The sequence below is a fragment of the Lolium perenne genome, chromosome 7 (assembly GCF_019359855.2).
Source record: "Lolium perenne isolate Kyuss_39 chromosome 7, Kyuss_2.0, whole genome shotgun sequence".
Lineage (NCBI taxonomy): Eukaryota > Viridiplantae > Streptophyta > Magnoliopsida > Poales > Poaceae > Lolium > Lolium perenne.
The window spans coordinates 75109741-75124766 of record NC_067250.2 but is presented as its reverse complement, the minus strand read 5'-3'; the positions used below and the strand labels follow the sequence as shown (position 1 = coordinate 75124766).

General features: G+C 48.0%; 1 protein-coding gene and 1 long non-coding RNA gene across 2 annotated transcripts; both read right to left on the bottom strand.

Annotated features, from left to right (window-relative positions):
- Nucleotides 1-8989: 8989 nt before the first annotated feature.
- LOC127317027 (uncharacterized) lies at nucleotides 8990-13516 on the bottom strand. The gene is made up of 3 exons (XR_007860771.2): nucleotides 10100-13516; nucleotides 9506-9551; nucleotides 8990-9350 (listed from the first exon to the last, which is right to left on the bottom strand). It is a non-coding gene; the product is annotated as an uncharacterized lncRNA (long non-coding RNA).
- A 176-nt stretch (nucleotides 13517-13692) lies between these two features.
- On the bottom strand, nucleotides 13693-14589 carry LOC127312983 (RING-H2 finger protein ATL39-like). Its single transcript, XM_051343528.2, has one exon. It carries the CDS (start codon nucleotides 14403-14405, stop codon nucleotides 13926-13928), a length of 480 nt encoding a protein of 159 aa, XP_051199488.1. The 5' UTR covers nucleotides 14406-14589; the 3' UTR covers nucleotides 13693-13925.
- Between the last annotated feature and the right edge of the window lie 437 nt (nucleotides 14590-15026).

The window sequence follows — 15026 nt, the reverse complement described above, 5'->3', positions numbered from 1 at the left end:
TTGTCAAGCCAAAATCATCTGTCTCATCTCTGTGTTTGCTGCTACGGTTTGCATCCCGTAATCTCTGCTCGATCTACAGCCACCTATGATCCGTGAACTCGGTTCTCGTTTATGGAAGATAGAACTTCATTGCGTTTTTCAACAATTATTTTGTTATATTGTTTGTATTACTTAGAGCATCTCCAGCATTAGCTCTATAATCCGGCGTTGTATAGTCGCGGTGCAGAGCGCTGCATAAAAAATGGAGTGCGGAACGCCGGCGACAACTCCACCGGACACTGTATTTTTGCGTGCCGAGCGTAGTGGCCGAAACAAGGCCTCTCACCAGGCGCTGCAAATTACAGCGTAGGGTGACGGCGCAAACAACATATTCCCTTTTGTATCCACTCAACAAGATCAAACCAATCAAATTAAATCAACAATTATTGTTGAATTTATTATTTTACAACATAGGCAAATAGTATACGGGCAATAAAACAAATAGAATAAATGTTAACAATAAATAAAAAAGTTGTTGATCCTTTCGATCCGGATTATAAATTGTAGTGTTGTAAGCTTTTTTTCTAAAAGATCTAGATTTAATTAAATCTTAGGAAGCACAACTAAAATGGTTGATCTCCGGCTGAAAAAAGGCTCGGCGTTCTACACCTACACCAGATTCCATTGAATTTTGTCTGCTGCCTCAGGCCCTCGCGGCTTCTTTGAATCTCTTTGCTTGTTAGTATGATCGATATATATTCCTTTCCGTTCATTGACTTAGGGCATCTTCAACTCGGCGACCCAAACGGACGTGCTGGACCGTCCGTTTTAGGCCATTTGGATGGCCGCGCGGACACCCGGACAGCGTCCCGCGTCCGCGTATCCGTTTGGGTTGCACAGTGCACCCAACACAGCGGCCACCCATTTGGCTATTTGGCATATTTCTTTGGGAAATAGGCCATCTGGCCACACATACTTATAAATAATATCAACAAATATAGAATAATATCTAACAATTATAGAATAATATTAAATAGCATAAAATAATATCAAATAAAATGTTGCATGATGAAGAAATGAAATGTGCCATAGTTCGAATAAATATAAAAATTACAAATTGAGATTATCAACTCAATTTGGGCGCTCTAGGATCTCCTTCTGCCTCTTCTGGAACCAAGTTCTCTTCGCCTCGCTCATGTTGGTCAAGTCGGCGTTCATGATCAGGTTGTCCTCGGCTTGCCGTTTGAGCTCAACTTCCTTCGCCTTCAACTCCACCTCTTTGGCCCTTGCCATTGCTACGAGCTCAATTTCTCTCTCTTTAAGCTCAATTTCTCTACCTTTGGTCTTGGCCTTGACCTCTTCAATCTCAAGCTTCTTCTTTTGGACATCGAAGTAGTTCTTCCTGTCCTCTTCTTTCTCCCGGAGCCTCCTCTCATCCCTCTTGTCCGTGGACACCTCTCTGTCCGCATGCATCTCCTTCAAAGTGCCAAACAATAGCATGAACGAAGCATCACGCTTCATGTCGGCTTTGGTTGCCTTGTGGCCGCATGGACGACTTGCACGAGAAGCGGAGCTACCACAAGGCTGCCCACCATCAAGGTCAATGATCGTGGGATCTTTGGCGGTCTTGTTGCCAGTCAAGGTCGCCATGTACCCCTCGTACCCCTCCTGGAACTTGGGGGTGCCTTGGAGTTCCTTCCAACAATGAGGGAAGGCAAAGGTCTTTTCTCCATTGTTGCCTACTTGCCTTTGTACCATTCCAAAGCTTGCCACACCTAGAGCAAAGCGAGACAACAACAATAAACATATGTGCAAACATTGGATGAATAAGTTGAGGTTAAGAATCATACCAAGTCCTTCACACCCATGCCACTAACGGGGATCCGCTTCACGTGATCATACGCCGCCTGGAACTTGTTGCATTCCGTTTGAATTGCTCCCCACCTCTTTTGGAGCGATGTCTCGCTGTGGTCGCTCTCAAATGGCTCTAGTCCGTATTTGGCGATGTTCATGGAAATAATCATAGATCCGGCGCCAGAATGCGGTCCCCTTCTGCTCGGCACCCGTCAATGCATCTTGCCCGATGGTCAACCATCCTTCGACGAGCACCTTGTCCTCCTTCTCCGTGTAGTTGGTGGATCTTTTGCTTAACCGGCAAGCTCGAGCTTGTGCAGTTGCGGCTAGTGTGAGCTCCTGAGTGAACAACGGCTCCTCCTCGATGTTAATGCTGCCGGGACAGGCAGTGGTGTCCTCCTGTGTGTCAATGGGAGGTGGCTAGGGAGCCTGTTGTGTCGAAGGATATGGCATGGTCGTCGGCATTGTCTACGGGAACGGAGGGGCCTGCACGGTGGACGGTGCCTGCAACGGTGGCTGCGCTCGCTCGGCCGACAAATCGTCGAGCAGGTTGCGTGCACCGGCCATCGCTGCTGCTCCCAGGTGCTTGGGGCCTTTGGAGTTCGCCGGCGCACGGTTGAGGTCAATGGACGAAGGTGACGGCCCCGTCATGGACTCGCCCACCTCCGGTGACCCATCCCGTGACGGGTACGCGTACCGCCCTGACTGCGCCCCCATTTCGTGCGCGTCGGGCGTGTACGCAAACGGGGCAGTCGGCGGGCCAATTGACCTTGGAGGAAGGAGCCGGGTCATGGGATGAGGCCGAGCTCCCCCCCCCCCCCCCCCGATGCTGTGCCGGTGCCCGGGATGATCATGTGCTGGCCGAGCGCTACGTGGCCGTAAAAGAGCATGGCATGCGCCTGCTCTTGAATGACACGAGCCTTCACCTGAATTTGGAGTTCGAGGAGCTGCTCCGCCGCCCGATGCCGCTCCTCCGCGGCGGCGGCCTCCCTCTTCCGTTGCTCGAGCTCCCTGCGCCGGTCCCCCCGCTTCTTGCTCTCCATCGCCCTCTGCTCCGCGGTGAGCTCGGGCTTCGCCTTCTTCGTCGGCGGCCCGGGCTCCACGACCACCGGAGCGTCCAGTTGAGGAGCCGCCGCCATGGGAGGAGCGGCTACGGCCGCGAGCTGTGCCTCGTCTCCGATGGTGGCGGTGGCGGCGGCAGTCGCTTCGTCGGCCATCTCTAGGTTTTGGGAGTGGAGTGAAGTGTTTCTGTTTTGGGAGACAGACAGGCGGCCAGGGGCGGACAAGGGGAGGACGCGAGCGACCAGCCTTCGGCGTCCGCGGCCACGCAAACTCGTCCCAGATTTGGGCCGGGTTTGAGTCGTCCCGGACGCCGCGGCCATCCGTTTTAGGGATGGGTCCGCGCGCGTTTTTTGTCCGGTTGGACCCATCCGAACGCGCGGACGCGGGATGGGTCGCCCCGTTGAAGATGCCCTTATCGTCTGCTGGCCATCATCGACTGAAATTCCTGCAAACAGTGCACATCTACCTTCTTCAATTGATAGGTATACTCTAATCTCCTCCTCTTGAATTACCTCGAGGTATATCCTGAGCACAACTCTGTAATTTATCGCACTACTATGCTAAATTTTTTGATGTATGGACTCCGATTTTTCACTTACGAAAGAGTGATGCCCAATTTTTAGAAGATTGTGTCTTTTTGGTATACCAGCACATAATTGCCCCCCTCTCCCCCATGATCGCCAGGCAACAGAAGTGCAGCCAGCCAGCAACTGAATGATCTTTTTTTAGATAAAAGGCATACAAGTGCCCAACTTTGAATTAACAAAGCCACCAAGGATGAAAACGGTACAAAGTGCTAAACCCAGCTTACATATCGAAACCACACACCCACACGAACTACCAAAGAAGCTACAACCGAAAGCACGACCAACAGACTCAGCCAAAACGCCTACGAAGACTCGGAGCAGAGCTGGAAACTACTGTGTCGGGCCGGAGCTCACTCGAGAGCGAGCCTTTTTTTCACGCGTGCCGTCAATAGAACCCCTCTGTCGTAGAAGCGCCACCGGAAGCCGACCACCACCGGGGACCAACCCACGTTGCTCACAGACCGAAAAGCAGCACCAAGGAAGCTCGAACAGGGAAGGGTACGGAGCAAGCCTTGCTGAAGATCGCCGAAGAATCACCTCCGTCACAACCATCGGAGAGCCTCGTGTTGTGGGCTCCAAGACGCTGTCTTCGAGAAGAGCACGACACCGTAGTGTCGCCACCGCCCGATCCGAGGATCTTGGGTTTTCACCCGGAGGAAGTAGAGGGCCGGAGATTAGCCTCACGGCGCTTTCAACAAGGGAACTCCGTCCGCGGACATCGCCACCGTGACCCAAGGGGCAAAGGTTCCCCTTTGGCAAAGTCACCGCCATCTACACCCCACAACACTCAACTCGCCGACCACCACGCCGCCCTCACGGCCGTGGTTACCAGCCAGCACTAGAGTCATTGGCTCGCCCGCTAACCAACATGACTCCCCGTTCTAGGGCCGCCGCCCGGCGTCCCAGCTCAGAGCTCAACGGAGAGAAGGATGGGAACGAGTAGAACATTCGCAGCGAGTACCCCGGACCCCCTGCCCTGGAAGCATCAAACCTGACTGGAGAGAGCACCTCCCGAGGATCGGTAGACCAACAGCCCCCGTGGCTACCGGCCACACCAGATCGCGGGACAGAAGGCGCTGGATTCGCATGGCAACAGGCCCCTGCTTGGACCGTAAGCAAGCCAGCACACCCCCGAACACCCTCACCAACACCGGCAGGCAACCCGCCGCCGGCCAAGCTTGCCACCAAGGCAGCGCACAGCACCCGACCTCTGTACACGCCCACCGAATCGCAGATCCCGTTCAAATCGGGGCTGGATCTGGACTCAGAAGGGGCCCGGGCCCCTGCCCGGCCCGTGAGGCGCCAGATCCCAACCTGGGGCGGCACGCAGGGTCGCTGCTGGCCAAGAGTGCCACAAACACGCCATCGGGCCTTCCCCGTTCACCCTCTCGAGCCCGCTGAGTGAGGAGCTCGCGCCGCTCGTGCCTGCAGCCACCAAAACCGCCACCGCCACGAGCACGCACCTGCCGCGAAGCCACCACACCGTCGCCGCAGCGACCGCACCGCCGCGCCCAACACCCAGCGTGGCGCCTCCGCCGGCCGTCGCGGCCCGCGCTGCCACCACCACGCGAAGGAGAAGGGGTCGGCCCCGCCGCCACCGACGCACCCGAGCTTCACCCGGGCGGCGCCTTCCGGTGGCGGCGAGGGGGAGCGGAGAGGAGGGAGGGGCTAGAGAGGGGGCGCCGCCAGGAGCTCCCAGGTCGCCCGCGGGGCGATGCCAGGAGCTAGGGTTTTTTTCCAACTGAATGATCTTCCAATCTCCCTAATGGATTTTCTATGGACTTATGCCATATCGTCAAGGAAAAATGCCCAAGAAGCTGAGGTACTGCTTTGCCTGATCTTTCAGTCTCCCTACTGGATCTCCTCTAGCATGTCTCGCAGCTATCTATTTCAACTTTCAGATAAGAGAGAAACCAGTTAGGTAATAATTCTCTGGGGAGATGACTAAGCTCTGGCTTCCCTCTGTTCTGCGGTTTAATTCAAAAAAGTATTGCACTAAACGGCAAGAGCAACCAACGATGCATTCAGTGGACCACATTTTCCAACTTTCAAGTCCACCGAGGGCCCATATGCGCTGTTTTATACATTGCCTCAGCCATAAAAATTGTTCATGTCAGACCATATTGATGGAGTTCACTGAAAATATTTCTTTATGTTACCAACTATAAGACAGCTTTGGATTTTTATGCCAAAGAAGTAAGGAGAAGGTGAGAGCCGCCAGTACAGCTTTTTATGAATTATTATATAGTTCGGTGAACTTTCAATTTACTCCTCGAAATAGGCTTTCGTCCCGCTTTATAAATAAAGCAACGATCATACATGGATTCACACACACGGAAAGTGCTGGGCAGCAGCAAAAACATGCCCAACAAGAAAAAAAAAGATACAACTCGAAGACAACACAGACAACGTCTAGCGACGAAGCAAGACTGCAGCCCTCCACCATGCCGCCCTCTGAACTTGCCCTACCAAGCTACTTCTTGAGTCAAAGATCCTCGCGCACCAAGGCAGCACCTTCAAGAAGGGAGGCGACGTCGTGACGCCGCTGCTGCCCGGGCCAGCAAGCTGGTCCTAGGGTTTCCCCCGGCACTCGGCAGGGAATGGAGAGGAAGGAAACCACGACGCCCTCAAAGGAGGAAGGACGACACCCACAGGCGCCGCCGCGTCGGTGCCAAATTACGCCGGCAGGGATTTCTCCCGTTCCTCCAACACCCAAACCCATAGGATATTGACCAAGAAGCCCCGAGGCACCGCCATGTCCAAACCACTAGGTCTAGCACTAGCGCACACGTGCACAGGCCAGAGGACGGAACGACAGTGGAGCGACAAACAGGTCAGGCGCTACCTCCGTTTAGCTCGGGCCCAAAAGGCCCGCAAAGCAACACCCAGAGCTAGGCCCGCCTAGCCCGGGTCCGACGTGCACGCTCGAGGACGCCGCCGCCGCCGACCCGCCGTCGTCCTACCACCCCCACGCCCGCCCGACCTGTAGCACGAGTGTCAACCGGCGGACCGGCCAGATCTGGCCGACCGTCGACCGAGCACCCCACCGCCAAGCACCCTCCACCAGCCACCTCTCGAACCACTGCGGCGCCGGCGCATCAGCACCGCCCTAGGCCACCGTCCCCCAGGGTAGACAGCCGCCGCCGTCACCACCAGATCCGAGCCCGCCTGGCCCAGATCTGGCCCGCAACGCGCATAGCCCGCCCCGGGAAGCTTCACACACCAAGCTCCGCCCCTTGCACCGTCGAGCCCGGGAACTGCAGAGGTGGACTCAGGCCACCGCCGTCGCGATAGAAGGCAGCCGCCGCGAGCACCACCACCTGCCGCCGCCTCCACCTGCGGAAGGTCGCCCCTGACGCAGCACGCCGGCTGTTGCCACGCCAGGCCTCGCCGACCACCGCCGAGCCACACCGCCGCCAAGGAGAGCGCCGCCCCGCCCGGATCTCCTCGCGATGGGGAAGGGAAAGCCCGCCGCCACCGGCACCGCGCGGGCTTTGCCCGGCGGCGGCAGGGAGGGGTGGGGGTTGGGGACGAGGTGGGAGGGAGCTAGGGTTTCCGCCCCAGGTCGCGCGGGGGCGACCCAGGAGCGGGGCGAGCGGGGTGATAGATGCTCTGGCCGTCCTCAACTTTCAACTTTCAATTTACAACTGTTAGACTAGTCACAATGAGAAGTACCATAGATTAGTATCATGCATATGATACTAGTTTATGATACCACCTCTATAATGCATAGTATCATAAGGTAGTATTATTGTTTCATCAGATTTAATATTTTATAGAATCTCAATGAAAATTTATGTACATGATGCATTTGCCATTAAGTTTTTTAGTTTTACGTGTTATGTACCTACCTATAAATAATACCACTCGCATCTCTCTCCTCACTAATTGTTGTGCCATATCAGATTTTTGCCAACATGGCATGCATGATACTAGCTATGATACTCATATTGTAGCTAGTCTTATAGGCTGAAGAGATGTAGCCTCACTACTCAATTACAAAAAAAATATTTCTTTAATTTTGTACTTCAACTCTGTGTGAGTATATGCAAATTATGTTTGGATTTACACATCTTTCTATAGGGGTTAATAACGTCATTTTTGTCTTCTACAAATGCTCACATTTGACCATCTGATTCTGCACTTCTGTTTTAATAAGTTTCTCCTACTAATTGTGAACCTTCCAACAATTTGTCATAACGGAGACACAGAGCAGTGAGAGGAGACCATGATGATGTTCATGTATAAATAATGCAAGGTGTTCATCTTCAATAATCATTTATGCATTAGCACCATTACTTTTCATATGGATGTATCAACTTATCTGTTTCTTCAATTATACAGTGCAAAGAATTGCAGAATTTGCCACCAGTAAGAAATAATTTATTGCTTATATGTTGACCTTTGGTTTTATGAGAAGTAACGGACAATTGTTGTAAGTAATGTTTTATATTCTTGACCAATAATGCCAATTCCGAATGAATAGTGTTATTTTCCTCCCTTTTTTTCTTATAAACTATTAACTATAATTTTTAATTTAGTGTTAATGTGTGATATGCGCCATACTTTGGTTAGTACATATTTATCCAGAGGAATGTATTCATAGCCTCACACGTACACCGAATCAATAATGTTTCTTCTATTTCTCTTATTCATTTTCCTTCATATGCTGGTCTTGGTATAACATATGTTCTCTTCATAGTCTATATAACATGTAATGTTTAGAAAATGTGCCGCAATAACGAGCGGGATATCATCTAGTTGAAATATATAATACTCCCCATATAATTATTTGGGAGAGTTTTTTTTCATCCCCACCCCCATCGGGTTCGGGGCAGGGATCAGGTTCCCCATTAACAAGCTAAACTGAAATTATCTTCTCATAATTTTATGATCTTACATGTTTTACACATAAAGATAAGCAAGTTTGTAATACGTACATGGTAAAATGATAACAAATTAGTAGCATATGTTAAATGTTATTGAAATATATAATACACTAGACACAATTACAACGGGGATGGCAAGGAACATGAGGGAGAGACCTTTTAATCCCCATCCCGATTTTAGATGGCAAGGATCAAAGTTTCCCACACCCATCTTCTAATAGATGAATTTCTCACAGGTTTGCATGGAATGGGCTCCATTTCCATCGCAGCAAGGATCGCCAACCAAGTTTAAAAAGCTAGAATAGTCTTTTACTATTAATTTGTTTTTATTTTAATACTTGTGGGTATACTTTTATGCAACACAGTACTCCACACACCCGAAAAAAAAAAACACAGTACTCCACATGCTCTATGTCTCCGTTAGGATAAATTGTTGGAAAATAGTTCATCCACATGATTTACCGAACAATCGTTACATGAGGGTAGACATCACAAACGTTCAATGAAACCGTTTCAAATATGCTTAGATATTGCACACGGTTAAAATATAGGAGACGTATATGAATAACTTGGATGTCGGATGTCACAAACCATTTGTTATAATGAAACGCCTTTTTTTTGGGAGTGACTATCTAACATGCGTCTGTTTTTCAATTGGGGAACAGACACTTTTTTAGTAACAATCAAATGGTGACAACTGTACACCAGACAAAACAACTCAATTAATCAAAAACGGTCTGTTTCAGTCTAGCAAAACAGATACATTTTCGTTACACGGCATGTGTTTGAGTCCCATTGATTTCTGAGTTGAGTCAATGTTGAGTTCTGAAAAACCCATTACAGAGGAAATCCCATAATCAGTAAAAAGCTCACGTGCATCTTGTACCTGTTCGACCTTCTTCTCCAGCAAGCAAAACAGTTCATGTGCTCGAACCACTTCTTTCAACCACTACTTCCAAGAAGTCCCTCCTCTCTGGATCTAGATCAAGAAGAAAACAGAGTAACAATGGAGGAAAAAGAAGAGCATCCATCAGACAAGAAGAAAGGCAAGGAAATACTGCAAGAAACTGTGCTTCGAATTGGAGATGCTAAGGTACAGTCCGTGAACTCCCTTACATAGACTCTCATAGCTACCTTCATTTTTTGAAGATTTTTTCGTTCTAGGGCAGAAGATGCACACCTGTATTAGAAACGAAAAGGTCAACTTTCATGTATCAGAAAAAAAACACTTAAATTACATCCTTATACTCGCTGATAGTGCCAAAATCGAACAAAAGATGAATCTACATGGAGTTTTGACAAAAAAAACAGTTAGGAAAATGCTACACCAACAACTAAAAACTGAAAAAAGGTCACAGTCCTACTTTGCAATACATGGAAGTCGATTCACACATCCACATACACAAAACCCTCTAAAATCCTTTTCCACTAAAAAGGATCTTGAGTGTCCCCCTACCTACATTGAAATGATAGAAAATTAAAACATTGCGAAGAAACATAGATAGAACAGTATGAAAACGAGAATAGCCCCCCCTATGTAGGGTCACTAACGGAACATGAAAGTGAGGGAACAAAAACTGACAGAGAGCATGGGGAGAAAAGGTACATTTTCAGTTTTAGGTGGTGCTACTTGCGCCTGATTTGTACACCAGCAGTAGAGGTACGAAGACAAAAATATGAGCAGCTGAAACTGATAAAATTAAATAACAGAAGAAGAAACAGACTTACACTCTACAGTGATACTCGATCCATCCTGGCTTTTAAGAAAATGTTCTTCTTTGAAGAAATGAGACAATAGACCCCATGCGTAATTGTGTAATAAACCTACAGGTGGAAACACATATATCGCTTCAGCAATTACACTGAGACTGCAAATAAAGGATAGATAGACACAAGGGCTCTATACCAATAAAGGACAGATAGACACAAAGGGGCCTATACCAACAATGGAAGAGAGAGACTGCAAATAAACTTCTGGATGAAAAGAACTAGTTAATTCTGGGACGTATGCATAGTGCTAGACATTATGACAGAGTGTAGCAAATACTATCTGGGTACGGTTTAGCATGGAAAATCCCTTAGGAATACTCAAGCAGAGTCACTGGTCACTTAGAACTCCTCAAGCCGTATGTTGGAGTGGATCCTTGAGAAATTTACACTAAAAAATAAAATAAGTGAAAAACTAACAGAATTTAAACTAAGAGATTAAAGAAAATGTCACATCTTAACCCGCTGCAAACTGAAAAGGTGCAGAAAAAGGAAATACAATGAAGCGAATATCTATTCTCAGTGGAGGAAGTAACGTGGGGAAGAGACATAGGGGTTAGCCAATCAACAGCCGAGAGGACAAAGTAACCAGAGGACTGAAACATTAAAAGAAATGAGATAATAAAGAAAAAACAGTAACACTTTTGAAGATACTCGACAAAGAGAAAGTGAGGGATGCAAGAAATAAGAATTTGAAGAAAAAGATTGAGAGAAATACAAAAGAAGAAAATTACTGAAGAAAGAACACTCTTTCCGCTGGTAAAGGATGCCGGGCAAACCACACAAATGGCACCATATCTGCATATTCGGAATGAAAACTGAAAGTTAACACAGATAAAATATTTAGTGGTGGACGAAACTCAAGGAGGAAGACAAATTTAGGTAGGGAATAATACTAGGACAATACTGATGACCTAAGGCTAAATAAAAGTAAAACTTAGAGGCTGAGGTGCTGAGGTACTGAAGAAAGATAGAAAGAAGAAAGAGGAATTGGAGACTAGAAATGGCCGGATCTACAAATGGCCGGTTGCTTGGAAGGCTGCGCCATGTGAGGAAGGAATTGAAGACTCATGAACACATAAAAGTGACAATTAAAGACTTGAGAAATTACTAAAAATAACTACATATGAATGAGTGAATGATGACTGATGACAACAGAAAAAAAATATAATGAAATAAATGAATGAGGAGACTGAAGACTTAAAACCAAAAAGAAAAATTATGACTGACAAAATGAATAAAAGATGACTGTAGGTCGGGGTGGATCTGATCGGCGAGGAATACAAGGGGACCTGGAATGCAAACAGAGCGAATTAAAACTCAGAGACTGAGAGAATTATAATTGAAGAACTAAAGGCTCAATATTAACTGACATACTGAGCAACATAAACCGAAGAAATGAAAATATGAAACTGAGAAAACAAGAATTGAGAAATTTTAACTGAGAAACTTAACCTGAGCAAATATGAGAAAATAAACTGAGCAAAGCTGAGATTAACTGAGAAAATAACTAACTGAGCAAATGTTTTTTAAAATGATTAAATATTAACTGAATCATTCAAAAACTGAAGAAATTTAAACTAGGAAACTTTAACTGAGCAACTTATACTGAGCAAATATGAACTGAGACAAACTGAGAAAATTTGACTGAAGAAATCAAAATGTGATAACTCAGAGACTAAACTAAGGAACTTTAACTGAACAATCTGAGATTCTGAATAATCTAAGAATCTCATAGAATTAAAACTCAGTCTGAGATTCTGAATAATCTAAGAATCTCATAGAATTAAAACTCAGTCTGAGATTCTGAATAATCTAAGAATCTCATAGAATTAAAACTCAGAGACGAAAAAAGATCAACTCAGAGGATCACATACATAACTCACCATGATGTATTTAACATGGGTGTGCATCTCCTATATATACATAGTGGATCGATATAAAAGACGGTAACAAAGGCTATCACACAAAAAATGCAGTCCGGCTGCCAGGAGATTCCATGATAAGAAGTAATAATACATGTGTAGAGAAAATTTACACACTGCCTAAGATTCAGATAGTGCACATGTAAGAATGCCACAAGGCTTGTTAACAGAAACATAGTGGGCAACTCATTGAGCTACTAAATTTAGACTTGCATCTGCCAAGACAGGCATTGGACATCACATGAGTGATTCCATGAGAGGTGGCGTATGAAAACCTGCAGGAAATCCTAACACAGACACTACATAACATTAAGCAAACCACATGGACATGTGCATCATCATCTTCACAAACCAGACAAGAAACAGAATGAGCACTCATGTAGTACTAATAGAATTTACACAACGCAGTGGAGACTTATGTGATGCAACAATAACATGCATAAGTATTAGCAATGTTGATTACCTGAAGCACCAGCAACATGGACGAAGTAGTATAGCTGTGCTATAATCTAGACAGGTGGATCCAGATCCGGGGAAACTTGCATGTGTTGTACAGCCAATTTAATCGTAAAACCTGAAAATCAACTAAAGCCTAATATAATCAACAAGCTAAAAGCTATCTAACTCAGAATCAAACTCATACTCATCACTCCCCTTGTAATAGAAACCCCCATCTGGCTACCTCCAATAATAATCACGAAACCTTGCAGATGACCTTCAGAGCGCAGGTTAAAAACATATCCAACTACACACCGCATCTTAAATTTCATAGAATGGATCCTGAATGAGCAAATCTGCCTACATCCAATCAAACATCAACAAAAACCTGAAGATGAACTTCATACCATAGGCTAGAAACATCTCCAACTTCACAGCGAATCATAAATTTCATACAATGGATCCAGAATGAGCACATCTAACTACGTCCAAATCAACATCAACAAACCCGACAGATGAACATGATAGCACTGACCACACATGACCACATACATAGTGTGCCACGTGCTTTATGAAATCGAGCCAGGAATCCCCTAATTCCAGTGAAATCGAGACATCAAATTCTACAAACAGCAAACGCGGGAGAAGTAACACCGAGAGAAATTAACCATGTCGCCGGCGTCGAACTTGCCTTCCGCGCTCGATAGTACCGGACATCTTCCCAGATTGAGGGCGAAGGGTGCGAGCGGCAACCTCCCCCATCTCCGCTCGCGGCGTCAACCCGACACCAGCGAGGGAGCGAGCGTGACGATGCGTCCCCGCAGGAACTGCCCGCATCTCCGCCGAGCGAGGAGGACATGCCGTCCACGCACCACAAGCCGCATCAGGGGCAGGACGGGCAGGATGCGGCGAACCCCCGCCGTTCTCCGCCATGGATCCACCTCTGCGACACAGCGCGAGAACAAAGAGAAGAGAAGCGAAGGAGGACTGAATGGATAACGCGATTCAAAAATAAAAACTACCACATCGCCACGTGACTGAAAACAACTACTCTAGAAGCCTTGCGTGGAGATTCGGAAATGGGACGTATGGTTCAAAAAGTGACTGTTTACCAATTGAAAAACAGCTAGCTGTTTGTTAGGAAAAGTGTTTTTTTTTTTGGGTTGGAGTGGTGATCTTGCAAACCCAGCATAACTTTCTGATATAATTGCATTACGAGTTACAACTATGTACATACTGACATTACATATAAGGCGCCAAACTTATTATAGAAATCACAAAATAAACTACTCCGTATAAATAAAACTTTGGCTGGATCCCGCTCGCATCTCTACGTAGAACTAGCTAGCATCACACGTTTGACAACCTGCAACTAATTACCGTGCAACTTGCCGGAGACCAACTACGATGGCCGGCCAGGCGCACTATACCGGCAGCTCCGTCGTCGTCGCAGGCTTGCCGTCCTCCTCCGGGGGCTCAACCTCCGAGCGGCATAGCGGGCATGTGTCGTGCGACACCAGCCATATGTCGATGCACTCCACGTGGTACAGGTGCTTGCACAACGGCAGCATCCGCATCATCTCGCCTGCCTGCAGCGTGCCAAGGCACACCGAGCACTGCGCACCGTCGCCGCTGCCACCGTGCCTGGCAGACAGTGTGTACGCGTACTCCGGTAGCTTGGAGAGGTCCACGCAGCGACGACCTTCCGTTCCGGTCTCCGCCGCGGCAGCGACGGCAGCGGCGACCGGTGCTCGGTTGCGGCTCTTGTAGCAGAAGAAGAGGATGACGAAGAGGAGCGCGGTGCCTGTGAGGCCAGCGCAGGTGTAGCTGAAAGTCAGCGTCCCTCTGTTGATGCGATGCGCATGCTCCGAGTTTGGCAAACCCGTCGGTCCGAAGGAAGCCATGGATCGAGCTTGCTGCTTCTGCTTCAAAGACTTATGCAGCCGGCCTGGTAGGTAGATGAACGAGGGCTACGGCCGACTGCGACTGCGAGAGCCTTATCACGCAGGAGATTTGGGCAGATAAATGGTACGGCCTCCGTACGATATGGCCACCCGGTGTTTTTTCTAGCGAATATGCTTCACACACGACGATTCCTGTCCGATGTGTGTAGGATACTCCTTCCACCAGTGCTAGTTAATTCTCCAGTGGCTAAGTCCAGCCCAAACTCAAACCCGCAATACTGCCAAGCGGTTCCTGAATCTCGATCTAAAGCAATTTAGCTTATTCTTGGATGATCAGTCCGCCATGGAGGAAGAGAAAAATGCTACAGAGCGCTACAATGAGAATCTTAGGGCATCTCCAACGGGAGCGACGCAAACAGTCGTTCAAATCCGTTTGAGTCCGTCCGGGCCGAAAATGCGTCTGAAATACGCTCTAGCGGGGCGACCCATAGTGACCGGGCCGGCTGCAGCGATGCAAACCCGACGCATATTTGCGCCTGGAATGCGTCGCGGTGGACGCTGCGCGGACGTCCCAATTGACCGCTCGCTTCTCCACCGGGCCCGCCTGACAGCGAGCCTGTA

Bases quoted from the DNA above. Each gene is read 5' to 3' on its own strand.
- LOC127312983 (XM_051343528.2), bottom strand. From the start codon at position 14,405: ATGGCTTCCTTCGGACCGACGGGTTTGCCAAACTCGGAGCATGCGCAT.